Source organism: Anopheles maculipalpis, chromosome 3RL, assembly GCF_943734695.1.
Source record: "Anopheles maculipalpis chromosome 3RL, idAnoMacuDA_375_x, whole genome shotgun sequence".
NCBI classification, from domain to species: Eukaryota; Metazoa; Arthropoda; class Insecta; order Diptera; family Culicidae; genus Anopheles; species Anopheles maculipalpis.
The window spans coordinates 49,480,144-49,498,111 of record NC_064872.1 but is presented as its reverse complement, the minus strand read 5'-3'; the positions used below and the strand labels follow the sequence as shown (position 1 = coordinate 49,498,111).

Genomic DNA, 17,968 nt, shown 5'->3' with positions numbered 1-17,968 from the left:
ATTGTACTTCTGGTTGTTCATTACCTTCATTCGGATGTCTTCTTTGCTTCTTTTTGTTTTCCGCTGTTACGAGAGAGAGCAATTTTTGCTGTAGCCGACGGAGGTGGCTCTCTCACTCTCTCTTTTCTTTTATGATGTGCGCGCGCTAGCGGTTGATAGTGTGTGTGAAACGGCGTGCGATGGGGCCATCGAACGGAAGTGTGAGTGAATTGGTGCAGGCTGCGCGTCGTCCACCGGGTGTAGTATGGGTGTGGATGATGTGCTAATGTGTGATTGTGTGTGTAGACGAAGCCAACGCGCTGGGTTGAGAGTAAGCCGATGGAACGAGAAGTTACTGCGGATTTTAGCCGAAAGCGATGCCATCCAATGGTTGACTGAATAGTAACGGTTAAACAATACGTGCTGTCATGGCTGATTTTAATGTCCTTGAATAGAGGAATCGATGAACAAACTTGTCGAAAACTATGGTAACGTTTTTGATGTTGCTGAACGAAGTCGGCAAATCCGGCAAATTGTAGATTTGCAACATGCGGTACCTAACTGTGCTGCGAGCGTATTATACTGTACAAAGATAGTTTCGCCCAATACATACGCACACGCACATACACACAGCAAAGCGGTAACCAAAAGTCACGCACACATTCGCAAGCGTACAGAGATACTTCGCATACTTCAATTTCTACAAATGGCGTCTGGTTTTGAGCGACGTTGAAGCGTACCACGACAAGGATAGTTTTTAGTTCGCCGAAGCAGACGGCCGGAGTAGTAGAGCATACGCATAAGTGGTGAGCAGCAAAAGCAGCAGCAGCAGCAGGCAGGCAGCAGTAAGGAAAATTTGGCACATGGCTCTCGAATTTGTTTCCTTTTTGTGTTAGCATAACGAAGCGTCGGTGGTAAACTTTTTTTTCTCGGAAAACTAATATGATTGAGAATTCCATGGTTTTGCCAACGATCAATTCGTGACGAAAAGTGTGATTCACGTCGTGTCTTTTCTTCCCCATCGCTCGAGTCTATACCTAACTCCTCCCCGCAATCAGGTGCTGACCGCTATTGCTCGAAATGTTTTATGGTCTGTAAATTCTTGCAAAAGGGGGAGTAGGTGGAAAACTCAATGTCCCTGATCATTTTGGAAGATGGGATTTAAAAGTGACGAATAGCGGAAGTGACCGGTTTTCCATTATTCCATTGCCGTGATGTTCGCGACACGTCCTACATCAAGTGCGGCCGCAGCCAGGTGTTGTTCCGGTAAAAGTAGGAGTGGTGTGTGCATGTGTGTGGAAAATCTTTGTAAGGCCATGATGTGTGTGCTGCTGGAAAAATGGATTGAAATTGGGTTTGGGATGGCCTAGAGAAGTGAAATGCTATCGGACTGGCAAGGTGCGCCACTGTATGGAATGGGGTTTTTTTTTCTAATTTCATTGATGGATACATGAGTGCGAGCAATAGGAACACAATTTGTTTCCTTTTTCGTCCTACATTGTAGGAATAAATGGAAGAAAATCTTGCCATCGCGACGGAACCCTAACCCTGGACGGCCGCCTACCAACGGCGCCGCAAGAGTGTGAATATACGAGTGTGCGAAGGTGTGTGCGTGTCAATATGACTGTCGGTGATGATGGAGCGCAACAATGGAGAGACATGTTGATGCGTTTGATTTCTTCTTTGGCCTCGGCGGTGCGGATATTTATCCGTCTTTCCGGCCCGATTGAGGTTGTTTCGTGTCTCTGTAGCAATCGATAATTAACGGCGCATGGGAGCGAAAAATGGCCACCAACAACGGATGCAATATCGCCGTTAACGTTTGCTCACATCAACCCTAGCAAATGTGTTGTCACCAAGGAAACACGAAGGTTTTGTCAACGCCGTTCAGTAGAACTTTTCCATCGTCCTATGTCGTTGATAACACTTCCGTACACACGGATGAAAATGCAACCGGAAGACCGAAGAGACCGAATGGTTGGTTGGGGGAGCATTGAGAGAAAGTAACCCATCTTTTCAGCATGATTTAAATGGTATAATGGAAGAGTTTAACATTGTTCGTTCTCACGGAAGCTGTTAAAGGTCGGCTACTAACTCTTCGTTGCACCCCAACTTTAAAGGTTTCTCTTTCTTCCATAATCATCCACTTTAACACTTTAACATTACTGAGACTCTGCTGCTCGCGGGATTTGGTCCTTCTGCCATCGTTAGTTATTCACGTTGCTATATAGAGTCATCGAAGCAGGCAACGTATGCGTTAGTTGTGTATTGTAGCTAGTACCCGGTACGCGTTGCGGGTTAACTTTCTTTGGGTGCCTCAGCATATTTTCGCTTTGCTTGTGTACCTCCAACAAGAAATGCAGCTTAAGTTAAGTAGATGGGGTTTTCCATACAAGTTAGTGTTTTTTTTTGTGTAGAGCGGCTATGTACATATCATTGTGTATATCATTGTTTCTATGTGTATATCATTGTTTCGTAGAGTCTTATAACATTTAGCATCTCACTAAGCAAATCATGGGTTTCCATGGTATCACTGCATACATTTGGTCATTTGTCGTTATATGAAGCGTATATGACGCCTTAAATTGCCTTGAAATATGATGCTCTTATTTGAAATGAGTTCACTCATAGAAGCTAAATTGTACCAGTATAGGTGGAAAAATATGGATATGTTGTGTTATCTGAAAAGAGTGAAGAAAACGAGAGCAAGGAAAACATGAAGTGTGGAGTAAAACGGCTCAGCGCTTAGCGGAAGACATCATCCCGCACAATGAGCAATGAGAGCTCCGTTGTGCATTAATATTTTGCGAGAGAGAGCTGCACACATATAGCTGCTGCACTTTGTTGCAATGTTGGACGACTAGCAAGTTTGAGGAGGTTTTGCTCGACGCACTCGTCATCACAGACAAAGGGCGTTCAGGCAGCGCTGAGGAGGTACTGTACGTTTTTAAAGCAATTGCAATTGCCGTTATCATTGGAAGACGGGTTAAGCATAGTATGCTGTGAATATGGTCATCATAGTAGGCTAAAACATTGGAGATAATCGATCTACGCTAGTCGCTTCTAGGTTTTTGTTGTAGGAAATTCATCAGGTGTGTGTTTAGTGTGTAGGTATACACTTTCACGGACATGTCGCGTTGTGTTCGTTCGTGTGCGTTGGTTGTGCCAGAAAAGATGGAATCCCGTTAACCAATACCCAGCAACCAGATCCCGAAGCAGCAGAGAGCTCTTGTCGAATGCTTGTCAAAGTAACAAAAAATGAAACTGGAATTGTTTTTGTTCTAATTTTGCAGCTACTTTGTAAATACATACTGTACATATAGCGAGATGAGTACACAAACCCGTTCTGGAGGTGGCGGCGGCGGTGGCGGTGGCGGTGGCCGTAACAAGTCCAAGGCCAAACATCATGAAAATAAGGAAAATCTGGCTAAGGACGAAGGACAGAACCAGTCACAGCAGTATCCGAAAGGAGGTCCGACCGCGAACAATGTCAGTGGAAATGATGGGCTAGCTGGTGGAGCTACGGCTTCCGTGGGCGGCGGTAAAGGAGGCGACCATCATAAACAGAAGGGCAGCGGTGGCCACAAGGGCACAGATAATGCTGCACCGAAGGTTGTTGATGTGAAGGAAAAGCAGCCGAAGGAAACTGGCGGCGGAGGTGGCAGCGGCACCGCGGGAACCAACAATGAAAAATCCGGCGGACCTACAGGAGCAGCCTCTAGTGCTGGCGCCGGTGGTGCATCTGCTACTCACACTGCGGTTAAGGCGAAGCAACCGACCGCCGAACAGATCCGCATTGCTCAGATCACAGACATCAAGAGCGGCATGGATGATCCGAAAATTCAGGAGAAAATCCAAAGCCTGATGGAAACTACGCAACGGTCTGAGGAAGAGGTGTGCTGCGCACTGCAGGAATGTGACAGTGACTTGGACCGAGCAGTCATCTTTCTGCTGGAGACGCTTCCGGTGGGCGCCTTCGCGACTACGTCGAAAAAGAAAAAGAGCAAATCTCAGGCGGCGGCGCAGAAAGATGGCGATAACGATGGGGACTGGGACACAGTTGGTCAGGCTTCCGGTGGCGGCAGCGGTATTCAGCTGGGTGGCATCAACGTCGATCTGAAGGAGCAGCAGCGCCGCGGTGGCAACCGTGGTGGTCCGGCCAATCAACGTTCTGGTGGTCCGGGTCGTGGTGGCCGTGCTGGGGGCTATCGTGATGGTGGCGACCGTGATAGAGATCGCGACCGTAATGGCTACGACAAGGGTGGTGAAGGCGGTGGTTACCGCAACCGGACGGGAGGTGATGGTGGTCGTATGCGGGGTGGCCGTGATGGTGGTGGCCCGGGAGGTCCTGGTCGTGGTAACTACGGATCGAGGGGAGGTCGTGGTGGTGGTCCGCGGCTTGGCACTCGCGGACCAGGTTCGCGTGATCAGAATCGCGGTTCGCGGATGATGAACAACGATCATCAGGAGATTGATTCGTGGGAACCGGTAACGACACCGGCAAACGCAAACGATCTCAAACCGGAGGAATGTTCAGCGTTTACCGATACGTGGGGCGATTGGGACAACGAGGAGTACACGGGATCATTGTCCGATACCAAAGTTTTTACGGCTAGCACCACGACTACGGCAACAGCCCCGTCTACTGGTACGGGACCACAGCAGCAACAGTCGCAGCAATCCACGCAGACCGGAGCAACAACTGCGGTTTCCAGTGAGTGGCGAATGTTTGGACATTATAATAATAATGAACCGTTGCGACAAGTTGTAGTGAAACTAATTTCTCGATCAATTCCTATTTATTTTCATTCTAGACGTTACGGAGCTGGCGGCACCGCCGGGACTGGAGCAGCAGGTGCTGAATCCACCACCACCAAAAGATACAGAGTTAGTGCAACAGTACAGCACGACTGTCGTTTCAAGCACGGCCACTGCGGCGGTTGCTGCCGGTGGTGGAGCGGCCGGCGTGGCTGGCGTTGTGCCCCAGTATTCGGACCTGCACGGAACAGGCACTCCGAACGCTACTACTGCTGCTCAGCACTTACGGCAGGCGCTCGATATGCCACCCATGAACACGTCCTCGTCCCTCTCGGTAGAACAAACTCAGTATTTTAGTACATTATCATCTCAGAATTCCAATCTCCAGCCAACGTCCAGCGCTGTTGGTTTCCAGCAGCAGCAACAGCAGCAGCAGCAGCAGCAGCAGTCGCAGCCAGGTGTGGTTCCTTCGCAGCAACCCACCACGGTACCGCAAGCTCAGCAAGTGCAGCAGCCGCAAGCTAATTCCGTGCAATATCCGACCGCAGCATACGTTGGTGGAACTAACGATGCGGCCCCGACAAGTTATGCGGCTGCTGCCACCCAGCAACCACCTGTGCGGCGGCAGCAACGGGCCCGCGTACCGCCACCATCCAAGATCCCATCGACTGCGGTCGAAATGCCGGGAGACAATATGAACAGTATTGGTTACCTGGATGTGCAGTTTGGCGGTCTCGACTTCGGTGCGGACGACTCGTTCGATGCTGTGGTGTCGGATAAGTTCAATTCCACCGGTGGAAGCGGTGGTGGTAGTGGCGTAATGGATCAACCCTCCTCTACCGGACAAGTTGCGTCGGTATCGCAAGCAACGCAGTCTGTTGGTGGGCAGCCGCAAGCGTCACAAACTCAGCCTGTGCAGCAGCAACAGGGAACGCAAGTGCCGCAAGCAACGGTAGGAGTGCAACCTCAACCAACGCCAAGTCAGTTGCAGCAGCAGCAACAGCAGCAGCAACAAGTCGTTTCGCAAACTCCGCAGCAAACTGTACAACAGCCGGTGGATGTAAACGACTACCAGACGAAGGTTGGCGGAGGTGTTGTACCGGGCAGCGTTGTCGTGCCGAACAATTTGCAGCCCAAACCGTCCAACCTACCAGTGGCCCCTGGTTTGACATCGTCGCAAATTATGCCGGGACAGGGAGCAGCAGAAGGTCTCTCGTCTCAGAATGATGCGCTGACCAACAGCTATTCGCAGCGTAACAACGCAACCGGATCGGTGTCTACGTCCGTTAGTGCCGGTGTGAATTCCATGAGCAATGCGGCGGCTGGTAAGAAATCCACTCCATACATGGAAGCTGGGCGGAACTACGAATGCTATTATTGACATTTCGTTTTTTTTTCTCCTTTATTCCAACAGCGTTAGATCAACTAACGAAATCGGATCCTTATGGTCAGTCGGCCAGTACAAACACAGCATTGACCGGTGGCTACCAGAACGTACCATACTCGTCCACGCAAACGAATAAAACGCAGTCGTATCCTCCATCCGGCGCCCCGCAAGCTTACAACAACATGAGCTATTCTACCAACCAGGTGAGTCACAATCGGTTTTAATCTCTAAATTAGGTCTCTCTGCATTCATACTGTTAAGTTTATTCACCATCTGTGAATTGATGCGCGTTTGGTTATTTTACATTAAAACCCTAGTTTCAACGACGTGTTTGTTTGAAATTTTATGTTTCTAAGGTAAATAATGTCTTCGAAATCGTTTAAACTCTTGCAGAAGTATTTTGGAGAGGCTTCTTCTTCAGAAATATAACTTCGAATCTTTCAAACAACCTATCGAATGCGTCAAGCAGCCTCGACAAATTGCTCGAAAATTAAGGTTATGCTAAGTGAGAAACCATTAATACGAGATACATTCTGGTTCTCCGTTTTAATGCGTTAAAGTAAAGTCAACGCCCACTTCGTTCTATAGCAGCAAAAAAAAAAAAAAAATACAAATATTGAACAGATTTTGTCAAGAAGACTATCATTATCATTCAATTTGATACGCATTTACCGATGTATGTTCGCCAACATTACGTACATAGATAGTGTTTTCCTTTTATCTGATAAAATGAAAAAATGATTTCAATTACGTAAAATGTAATCTTCGAAAGAGACACGATTGAATTCTGGAAAGTCTGGAAAGCCATTATTGTAGCAGTGGCTATGACCTCTGTGGAAGGAGCATGTCGCAAGTAGATAATCGTCATTTAAAGCTGAAAGAGGTAAATCAGTTGTTGAGTATCCAACGATGCAGTTTAGATGCCCGCTTAAATTCTAATCAAGTAGTCAATAGTGTGGAATCGTAACGCCTAGAACAAAAAATATTACTAATCTGGAAATGAACGCCAAATTTTCTTGCATTCAAATGATTCGTCGTGTATCAGAAAGTGGAAGTTAATCTATTTGTAATTGTTATACCGTTTGATTATTTTCCTGGTACTCGCTTGGCATTTGTATATTCTTTAGGAAATACGGTTTTATTTCTATTGCACCAAGTTTATACTCCAGACTCCAGAAGTCTAATCTTGCCATGAGTATGGCACCGGACGATCCAGCTGGTAAAACCATGGACAGTGGAAGTGTATTATAACGCAAATGATAGAAAGCGGGCTCAGTCTATAGGATGTATTAGGGAGGAAACCAAGCTGTACATACAGATGCACGATAATTGGGTATCGACCTTAAATGGCATGTTCTGATAGGATTTACAACAGATTCCACAAGCGTAAATTTCCTCTTTTTTTTGGTACGTGACATCTTATTCAGCAATGTTTTGTTCTGTTTCTTGATTGCAGGTAACTAACGCCTATCCCCCGTCGACGAATAACTACGGTTCGTACAATCAGGGCAATGTGAATGCTTATCAGCCGCCGAGCAGCAGCGTGACCAACAACGTCGTTCCGAACAACAATGCCGGCAACTCTGTTGGAGGTGTTTCGAATCAGTCGAACCTACCGGTCAATAACAACGCGGTTAATAGCAGGTAAGTGAGCATACGTATAAACACTAGTCCAAAATTTGTTAATCCTCTACCATCGTCATCGGTTTGCCACAGTACCAAAAAACTTACGTAAACATCTTAAATGTATTTTCCTATTTCCTTCAAAATTACGAAACGCGTAAAGATCCTGTTTTTTTTTATCTAACAAAACACTGTATCTTATTAAATGTCATTTGTATGTGTGTGTGCGGATCTGGTCGACCAACTGTGGAGAGCAGCTCGAACAATAATTCTGGTGGCTACTTATCCAGCCAATATCCCGTAAATCAGACGTCGTCTGCCTTCCCGTCTCAGCAGAACTATCAAAACAGTTCGCAGAACGTGTATGGAAACGCCGGGCTTAGTAGCAACACAGGGTAAGTGATGTTAAAAAGGGTAGTGTGTGTAGTGTTTCGAAACATAAAAATCGCTGTGCAGCTTCGTTTGTGTTGCTTTCATAATACTTTTTCATAAAGAGTACGAGTGGTATTGTGCCATTTACATTGCGAAGCGGACTTTGCTTTACTTCCATTTTGGATAAGGCTTACAGACACGGTATGGTATGTGTGTGTGTACGTGTGTGCGTGCGTGTTTATATGGCCGTTTGGCTTGGCCAACTCGCTTCTGTTTTGTTTACTATAATACAGAACCAGATAATCAGCATCAAGTTGCGAAAGATGCAATTGTCGATGGCTTATTTAAAGAATTGAGCCAATTTGTTTGTACATTGCTGAGTGCGAGCGAGTAAAATTAACCTACCGTTAGTTCATTAATATTCCTATTAAAAACGATAACCAATAACAACCACATGCACACAAACGATACTTAATTGTCTTATTCCCGTAAACAATATGCAAACATTCAACAAAGTGTACAGATCGTTTTAATTGTTGTTCACATTATATCATTTGCGGGGATTTCAAAAGATCGAATATTTACAATATGTTTCATCACTATAATCCATTTTTTATTGGATGTGGAAAGTTTAACATCCTGCATTTGTTTAATGTTAACGATTGCTTATACATTACCTGGAAGAAAAACATGCAATATGTTCGTTTGCTTTTGCTTGAACGTGGAGGGAAAGGATTGCAAAAACACACACATCGAAATGCACAAAACATCCCCATTCGAACGCTTACATGTCCCTACCAAACCATAATCTTGCCTCCTTTCACTACAACCACTCGAACCCACCCCCTACCCCGTTTAGGTATTCTGGAAGCACAAACACTACATCCGGCCAGTATGGTAGTAATTTTAGCTCGTCGAAACTGAAGGACACGCCGGTGGTTTCAACGCCATTCGAAAGGTAGGTTTGTGATGTCTCGTCAATTTTAGTCTCGTCACTATTTAGTATGACATTTTTATTCTTAAAAAGGCGCTAACGCGGGGTCCTTTTTTGTTTATGTTAATGTTTGATTTTGTTTTTGGCTTTCAGTAATGTTTTACGCTCATACTCATACATGGTGATCTACCTACACACGTCTCTGTTGTATAGCCTTTTTGAATGACGCTTTATACCACTCTGATTCATATCATTCTTCTTTATATCGCTAATATAATATCGCTTTGTTGTTTTCTTTTTTGTTGTTATTTTGTTTTGTTTTGTCTTTTCACGGATGGTGGAGCCATCGGTATATGCGCAATTTTTACACAATTTTTCTTGACTTGTATTTAGTTCAACTATTTACTAAAACTACAACTAACTAAAAGTACTTGTATATGAAAAATTTTATGTAAAAGAAATATACAGTGACTGCCAGTAATTTATGTAAAGTATGATGGCTTGCGCCGTATTGTCCAGTGACTGCCAGTAATATACGCCCGTTGTATGTCCCCTTTTCATAAAGCTGATTTCAATACATCTAGGCATAATTTTACGAAATTTTGGTAGAATGATCATCAACAACTGAACTATCTATCGAATCTTTGTTTTTGCCCAAGAGTTCAATAATGATTGTGCAATTATAAGAAACCTGAAGCAATACAGCCTAGCCGTTTCTTCGGGGAAATACAAACCTGAATCTTTAAATAAAAAAGTGGCCTATAAAAATCTAACTGTTGTATTGGCACACCTTAAGAATCGTAGAGTTGAAAAATGTAAAGAAGGGATATTCAAAAGTATAAAACAATTTTTGTTTGAAATGAAATGAATAATGGTAAAATTAATAAATGCTCTTCTTTTTTGGTATTATGTGTTTTCGCCATATTGTCATCAGAATCGAAAAAAGCGACTTATAATGTCATGATTCATCCAATGAAAGGAAGGTGTTTTCAATATGTTTAACTAAATTTTAACACAAAATGAAAATGAATGAGATTCGTTGAAAATTGGGCCCAAAAGCTCATTTTCACCAGTTGTACATAAGCTGGTGGTATTGATTTACTGATGGTCAGTGTATATACTCCTCTATCTAGGATTTTTGTTAAATTTGACACATGTTTAATTTGACCTAGCTTTAACAGAATTAAGAATCCTTTTTTCTTTTTAATTTATATTTCACTTCATTGTTAAAGTTTCCGTTATTTTTACCAGTACCAGTAGTTTTGTTATCTGCACACAATTGGTTCACGTTTCCGTTAGACGTTAGTGGAGGGGAATTAGTATGCTACATGCACATTTTTAATGTTGTATTTATTTTCTTGTTACAGTGTGGCATCCAGTACGGTTTCGAATAGTAATGCGAACAATTCGAATAACAATGTAACAAGCTCGTCTTCGCTGCCCATCAGTTCCGTGGTATCCACGACAAGTAAGTAGTAAACGCTACCCTCTTCTCCTCCGTGAATGAACAGTGCGTAGTAAATTTCGGTGTTTCTGTTTTTTTTTCTTTTTTGCAGCGAAAAGCAGCAGTAGTACTAGCGGCACGGGTGTCGTCACCAATATGCCGTTGGTAAATCCGTACATTCAGGCACCGGGTGTGCCGTTCTACCAGCAGGCTGCTGTCTATTCGTACGAAGATCTGCAGCTAATGCAACAGCGTCTGCCGCATGTGCCTGGTTTTTACGACATCAACTACCAGACGCCTACGAGTCTCGGCGCGGCCGGAGTACGCGATGCGAATCTCGGTTCCGTCGCGTACTCGACCATGTCCGATGGTCGGTTCACGCGAACCGACAACAACTCGTCACCTGTTAGTAATGTTCCCAGTTCCTTGTCCCAACAAACAGGGTCTGGTGGTCCTATGTTGAACCTGCCATACGCTTATTTTTACGGCGGCAATATGATGCCGGCCAGCGGCTTCCAATATGGCACACCTGTCTATCCTGTTAGTAGTATTTAGCTCTTAGTAAAGTATGATAGCAAATATGGACGTAGAAATGTTGACCGTTTTGTATCTTTTTTGCATGTGTCTCCAACCATCATCCAACCACACAACTTACTTGCTCCCACCAACAAACAAACCGCCAACGGACGACGCTCCGGACATCAACGAATGTGATATGATGCCCGACATCATCAAATCCGGAAATGGGACTGTTGTATCGTCCTAAAAAAACTCACACATACACACACCCATATTACACCAACCACTTCCACGCTCCGTTCCCATTTTTCGCAAAAACTTTCCTGCTCGACTATTATCAAACATTCGATCAAACACGAAAATTTCTCAAAATTACCAAAAACAAAAAAACAAATCAAAATTACTATCCATCATCGCCCATAAAAACATCATCCTCACCAACAGCAACAGATGCCGACAAATGCGGCAACATCCGGCGGTCAGTTCCAGAAGCCGGCTTATAACACCGGAGGGTATGGTTCGGCGGCCGGGTATGACACGCTAGGCCAATCGGGTCAGGATTACAACAAGAATGCTTACCAACCGTCGATCGTGGGACAGCAGCAATCGAAGGGTCAAACGGTAGCCAATCCGCAATCCGGCACTGGCAGTGGATCCGACATGGCACCGTCCATGTATGGGAAAAACCACGTGGCAATTAACAAAGTCAATGTAAGTCGTCCCGCATGAATCGATCGATCAGCAAACTTAATGTGAGATTGTTTTTCCATGTTTTTTTTTTTTTGGTTTGTTTCACAGTATGACAAACAATCGTACCATTCGGGAACACCGCCGCCGTACAATATTGCCGGAACACAGACGGCTGGAACAACTTCCGCACAACCCTACGGGCAGCATCTCGCGTACATACCAACAATGGCGACGCATCACAATATCAATATGCATCAAAACATGCATCAGGTAAGTTGCAATCGTGATACACGGACGTATATGCATATGTGCTCACATTTGTTTTTTTTTTAAATGTAGGATTCCAACAGCAGCGGTCAAAGACCGCAGACTAACAACCAGGGAAAGACTGGAAGCAAGCAGCAAGGTTATTCTGCGTCTACTTACTGGACTGGGCCGAACTAAAGTCGCGTAGGAAGTGGGGGGGAAAATAGGAAGAGCAAGCAGGAGAAAGAAAGAGAGAAAGAAATAGAGCGCTAAAATAATGTAAAAAAAAACAACATGTGGTAGTGTGTTTTCTATAGATTCTTTCCATTAATTAACAAAACAACCACACATACACACATCCAAAACACAAACACATACGGACCGATGGAAAGGACAACCAACAGAAGATCATATAGCATACACAGCAGATCGAAGCGATTAAAAACAGAATGAGAGACATAAATACATACAGAGGGAGAGAGAAAGAGAAAAAAAGATGGTGTGAGAGCGAGGCACATTGGGACGGGATATAGTTTAGTGTCAGCTGATCATCGGTGTCCGTTGATCTCTATAAAGGAAGGAATGGTTCCATTTTACGTTTATAACTCGCGCATAACATACCATACGCATATGCATGATACATACAGAAGCAAAGAAGAAGAAGAAAAAACTCGAGATAGTATCGTACATACAAAAATAAACACATTTTTCATACATAAAGACAAGCTAAGAGGAAGCAAACAAATACAAATTTAAATTACTTAATTCAAACTCAAACGAGCGAATGGCACTTTTTCGTCTGTTATTCGACCCGAGAGAGAGAGAGAGAGAGAGAGAGGGAGACGGTAGATTGGAAGTGTCGAGAGTAGCGTGACAAGCGAGAGAGCCTTAAGTATTTGCCAATACCCTTCTAAGGAGAAGCTAATATTGTTTTCGATCTGTGTATGTGTGTGTGTGTGTGTACACGCTCGTCTATTAGGCTCGTCCACAGGCAAAGATCGGAAATCACGCTTCCGGAGTACCGACGCCGCCTAGTAGAAGTTGTTTCGATAGCAGGGCAGTGTGCACACACGTCTAGAAAAATGTATAACAGACAACACACAAAAAGTATAAATCTTTGGTGTACTTGTGTCGATTATCGAACAGAAAGGATCATTTTTTGATCCTCTTATATGTTTGGCGTACTATGGCGGTGAATGTGTGTTGGCGATATTTTAGAAACTTCCGTCTATTTTTCCTCTAAAAGAGATTTAATCGGACTCAAGTGGATAAACAGGCATGCATGCATGCCGTACGTTTGCATGCAATGCAGATCGAAAGAGCATATGCAAAAGATGTAGATGAAAGAAGTGCGATCGTTCATCGTCGTCACTTGCGTACCTTTAGTGATGATCTCTGGAATGCTGAATGGTGCGAATCGATTCGAATGCTACACTATCCATCTCTTTGTGTTGGAGTAACGAATGGCGTATAATCTGAATGACTAATGATAGAATAATGACGAATCAAATAATGAAATTGGCGCTACAATACAGACTGAATCAATGAAAAGAAATCCTTGAAGTTGGGTGTTTTCTTTCCGTTCCCTTGCACTAACTAATCAAAGCGGGTGTGGCTCAAGGGATGATTAGGCGTACACTCGCAAAAGGTTGGTATGGAGCTGTATCGCACAAATATCACCATTTGCTGTTAATCGTCAACAATATGTTCTGAACACGCGTTTCTGACATTTTTTCCTGCTATGCAAATATTGCTACCGTGTAACTTTTGCTTGCTTTCGTTAGTACATGTTTCATCGGAATCCATGAAGTAAAATAAAAACTTTCTGTTTGACTGTCACCTGACTACATTTAAAAAAGGTTCCAAGTTAATTTATGTGTGTTAAGAAAGAACATTTTTATCGTTTATAGCTGGCATGTGCAAAAGCTTCCGATTTCTAAAATACTCTAAAAAGGGCCGAAATTCCTATTCCTTTCAGACCGTTCATCCATACTGAGTACTGATTCTCCAACTTCGTGGTATCAACAAGTTTAGTAAGTCATTCGTTGCGATGGCCAGCGTGACGCGGTAAGTCGTTAAACCCAGAAAAAGTAGAAGAAAGCGAATTTGTGGCAATTGTATTTCATTTATTTGATTCAAAATATTACTCCTCGTTGTGTGTAGCCACTGGCCAGCAAGCGTTGCTTGGGTACGTATAGTCCATGAGACGTAAGACGTTAGGAAAGACGGATGCTTTAAACGCTAGACGTCAAATATGCGCAAAATGTAAACAAAGCTATCCTGTGTGTTGTAAAACCTCGAACAAGTTACTGAAATATTTTTCTTGAATGTAGCACGGTTAGTATAGTATGATTTATTTCTATGAAGTGTTGTAGCAAGTGTTGATTTACTAAACTTTCTGAATTTCAGGGCTTAGAAAGTGACCTCAAAATGGATGCCCAACAGCAAAGCATCATTGCGTCGAAGATGTTTATCAACATCAGTATCCTATCGATAGCCCTGAACTCGTCCTTTTTCGGTTATTTGCTCTACAGTAATCGTCTGTATGATGTGGGAAAGTGCTGTTCTTCGGCTGTATTGCTAATTTTACCATTATCGGAGGTATTGAAACATTTCTACATCAAGCATGCATTTCAACTAGAAACCGGACCCAAACCAACCAACCCTCAGCCGTCGTCCGGCAGAGGCTCTGGATCAGCGAACGTAAAAGCCGCCAGAGCACGCTGGCGAGAATGGTTCGGATCGACGGTATTGTTCGCATTGACCACACTCTTCTACGGTTTCATATGCGTTGTGGTTGGCGCACCATTGGATCAGTACGAAGAAACGTTGTCCTTAGCGGTGACCCTCACGACGGTAACGATATTTCCGATTATTCTTCTCATTGGCCAATCCCAAACCTATCAACTGCTACTATCGGAGACGCTCGAGCTGAAAAGCCCGTTAACCAACAGTTATCTGAATTTGCTGAAGAACAATTGCATCGGTGTCATTTTGGGAGCATGGGGTGCGTCGGTGGTAGCTCCGTTAGATTGGGATCGTCCATGGCAGGTGTATCCCATCCCCAATGTGGTCGGCTCGATAGGTGGACTGTTCGGTATGAATGTATTTAATCTGCTCAGCACGGCGTACATTAGCATGTATCGTAATCGGCGGTCCAAAACTCTGTAACATGGCAGTATTCTTAGCAACAAGTACGCATATCTAGTCTGGTAAGCCAAAATAAACCTTAATTCGTACAAATCTTAACTCATCGAGAAGTTCAGATTTTTCGTGCCTGTTCTAATGACTTTTTTAGTAGGGTCGCACATTTTTTTGAAGCAGTAGCTAGGTATCGAACGAATCGGATATTCTAAGAAAGATCTAAAGCCCTAAGAAACTAGAAATGTCAGGTCTGATCAATTTCTCTCTCAACTGACTCTCCCTGAAAGATCATGCATTGAAAATTTCAAATGATGACAATGTTTAAGGCAAAGTCCAAAATCGTCAGTACCTTTCTACTACTATTCTAAGTGTTTTGGGCGGCAGCGATCTCAGAGCAGCAGTTTCGGATTCGCTGCGAATACTACGATGAAAGTTGGTTAACCTGTATGTCTTATATCCTCCCCCAAGATGTCCTTTGTGTTTACGAAACACGTCTTGCGGTTGATGATCACGTGTTGAGCAATGCTCATGCTCGTAAAGCCGTAAGGCCACGTCTGTCGAGAGCTCAGTATTTTTTTGGTTTTGTTTTGGGTCATCGTCAAGGGAAGGTTTATCATGATGTTCCTATAAATTTTGAGTTCCCTTGCATGATCCTAATGCCACCCTAATGAAGAATCAGTTCTAAACTGTGAGAATTTTTGGAGCTTGCAACGAAAGAACGTATGAAACCCGCATTTCGCCTGACACCTTCTAGAGCAGTGATACCCAAAGTGTTCTCTAACGCCTTACAAGCCATGGAAAAAATGTAATGAACGGTAAGATTCGCCACAAGACGGTAGTCTTTTTAAAGGACATGAACGCATAACACTGAGGTATTAAGAGTTCATGTTATGAATTGTAAAATAATTGAAAGCATCTTTTCTTAATGTGCTGTACTGCTGAATGTTGATGACTTGGTTATAACCGTAGCAGGATTGTCAATCCTGTTGTACGGGAAGCCAGCGAGAATCGATTTTTGGTTCGGTCGTATGAAGTATCACTTACTTTCGATCACCGGACTGCCTTTGATGAATGTGGCATGTAAATTTTCATTATGACTATTGCTGTGTCCCAGATGTCGTAGTTGGGTCATGCAGATTTTTTGTTCTTTTATTTATAGAGGCTTTGAGTCTTAGAGATTACATTCGCATCATGCAGAGAGGAACAACAAAAACTGATTGGAATAATTTATTCCATATTATATTTTATCCATTACAAACTGTATTCTTGTGCACGTTTTGCATTGGTAATTTCTTACGCTGCGCTGTACGCTACGATAAGAGACGAATGAATTTGCCATACCAGTAGGCCATGATTGACTCATTAACAGTAATCGTTACACCAACTTTCACAGTGAAAAATGTTTTCTGATTCATGCAAAAATTCCAGCTCCATAGTTTATTAACGAAGTACGACATTGATTTGAAAATGACTGTATTAAGTAATAATCAAGTAACTTCGTCTGCCCGAATGCAGCCACACACCCTGGTGCATTTTTTTTCTTCTTCCCCTTACTATACCGTAGGTCAGGTCTCCGAGCGTTTCATTCATCATTGGGTGAACTTTCGAACGGTCTTTTATTGAATTTTGTGATGTTTGGGTACATTGGAATTTCCTGGCAAACTTGCTGGGAGTGGTGGATCGGTCATTTGATCGCTCTTCGTTGGTTGACCATGAACAGGCTTGCCCTTTGTTTACCGAAGATCAGATACAACTGATACAGCGAAGTGTCGGCTCTTCTCATATGCGAAGGAAGGAAGGATTTTTACCACCGACATTTGCACGCATGTTTTAAACGCACCTCTCGCAAAACCATCCCACGCCCTCCATTACGGTTTGGTGTCCCATTGCACGTTGCACAGCAGTGCCAAAGTGTTAACAAAAATGGAATGAACTCATTCACGATCTGCGTGACACTTCCACCACTCCCTTGACGCTTTGGCACATTCGCCCTATTCCCCTCGAGCTTTCTTCACGGGTTTGTGTGCTTGTCGCGTAAATCTTTATCTTTATTTTCCTTTTCTGTCGCAGGTCAGGTGCTTACATAAGTGTCACTCCTTACCTTATAGTGTGCAGTACCCCGGCATGTGACACCCGGCGACTGCGAGTGACTGCGTTTCGTCTGCCGTGTCAGATTGTTCGTCGCACACGTTGAGGCACACTCGAAGGGATGTGCGTACGTTCCCCCAGGGTAGGTTGTTGGGGGGGGGGGGGGGGGGGGGGAGGGGGTTGGGTCAGATGTATGATGGGCGGTAACGTTGCTAATCAACATTGTTCGCACTAACGGTAACACGGTTGGTCGTGCATTGGTCCGCGTGCTCCGATTGTGCCGACCACACGCTGCTGATCAGATAAGGGCCAATTCTTACTACGATGCATTGCTCCACGGTTACCTCATCGGAGAAAATGCGTAGCCGTTATGTGTTCCCCCGCAGCGCTGGGCAAGGTGGGTTTGTCCGAACTGCATCCCGAACCGTAAGCGGGACAATGGTCATTTGTTTCGTGGACACAGTTTGAAAGGTTACATCCTCAGAGACAAATGAGTCGCTTGGAAAGATTCATGTGCGTTCCAGTTGGTTCCAAAAAAGTAGTACAGTAAAAATGATATTGTTATCTGACCGGTGAAAGGGCAACGAAACACAAACTTTGCAATGGAAGCTGGACGGTAATGAGAAATTGGTTAAAAGAAAGCAAGCAAGAAACAAAGAAGAAAATTGAATCATCCCTGAGGCGGTCGATCGTGTGCAATAAGCACGTGACAAGGGTATATGGTGCTATGAACATCACTGGAGGATATTCTTGACTAAAATTATCCAAAAATATTCTTTGGCTT

General features: G+C 43.9%; 2 protein-coding genes across 5 annotated transcripts; both read left to right on the top strand.

The window, feature by feature from the left end:
* Positions 1 to 672: 672 nt before the first annotated feature.
* Positions 673 to 12,178, top strand: LOC126561363 (protein lingerer). Of its 4 annotated transcripts, none has more exons than XM_050217470.1 (12): positions 673 to 824; positions 3,273 to 4,693; positions 4,794 to 6,062; positions 6,152 to 6,327; positions 7,581 to 7,768; positions 8,005 to 8,142; positions 8,979 to 9,077; positions 10,421 to 10,521; positions 10,610 to 10,902; positions 11,461 to 11,727; positions 11,815 to 11,976; positions 12,046 to 12,178. In XM_050217470.1, exons 2-12 carry the CDS (start codon positions 3,307 to 3,309, stop codon positions 12,148 to 12,150), a joined length of 4,185 nt encoding a protein of 1,394 aa, XP_050073427.1. In that variant the 5' UTR covers positions 673 to 824; positions 3,273 to 3,306; the 3' UTR covers positions 12,151 to 12,178. The 4 variants fall into 4 exon arrangements, with proteins under 4 accessions (XP_050073427.1, XP_050073425.1, XP_050073426.1 ...); XM_050217468.1 differs by having other exon boundaries at positions 10,610 to 11,037; XM_050217471.1 differs by lacking the exon at positions 673 to 824 and adding an exon at positions 2,894 to 2,913 and having other exon boundaries at positions 10,610 to 11,037.
* A 2,116-nt stretch (positions 12,179 to 14,294) lies between these two features.
* LOC126562879 (phosphatidylinositol-glycan biosynthesis class F protein) lies at positions 14,295 to 15,123 on the top strand. The gene is made up of 2 exons (XM_050219477.1): positions 14,295 to 14,298; positions 14,362 to 15,123. Exon 2 carries the CDS (start codon positions 14,383 to 14,385, stop codon positions 15,121 to 15,123), a length of 741 nt encoding a protein of 246 aa, XP_050075434.1. The 5' UTR covers positions 14,295 to 14,298; positions 14,362 to 14,382.
* Positions 15,124 to 17,968: the final 2,845 nt, after the last annotated feature.

Excerpts from the sequence above, each read along its gene's own strand:
- LOC126562879 (XM_050219477.1), top strand. The coding sequence starts at position 14,383 with ATGGATGCCCAACAGCAAAGCATCATTGCGTCGAAGATGTTTATCAAC.
- LOC126561363 (XM_050217468.1), top strand. The coding sequence starts at position 3,307 with ATGAGTACACAAACCCGTTCTGGAGGTGGCGGCGGCGGTGGCGGTGGC. Across the intron at positions 10,522-10,609 it reads TTCCGTGGTATCCACGACAA|CGAAAAGCAGCAGTAGTACT; the intron begins GTAAGTAGTAAA and ends TCTTTTTTGCAG. Across the intron at positions 11,977-12,045 it reads TGCATCAAAACATGCATCAG|GATTCCAACAGCAGCGGTCA; the intron begins GTAAGTTGCAAT and ends TTTTAAATGTAG.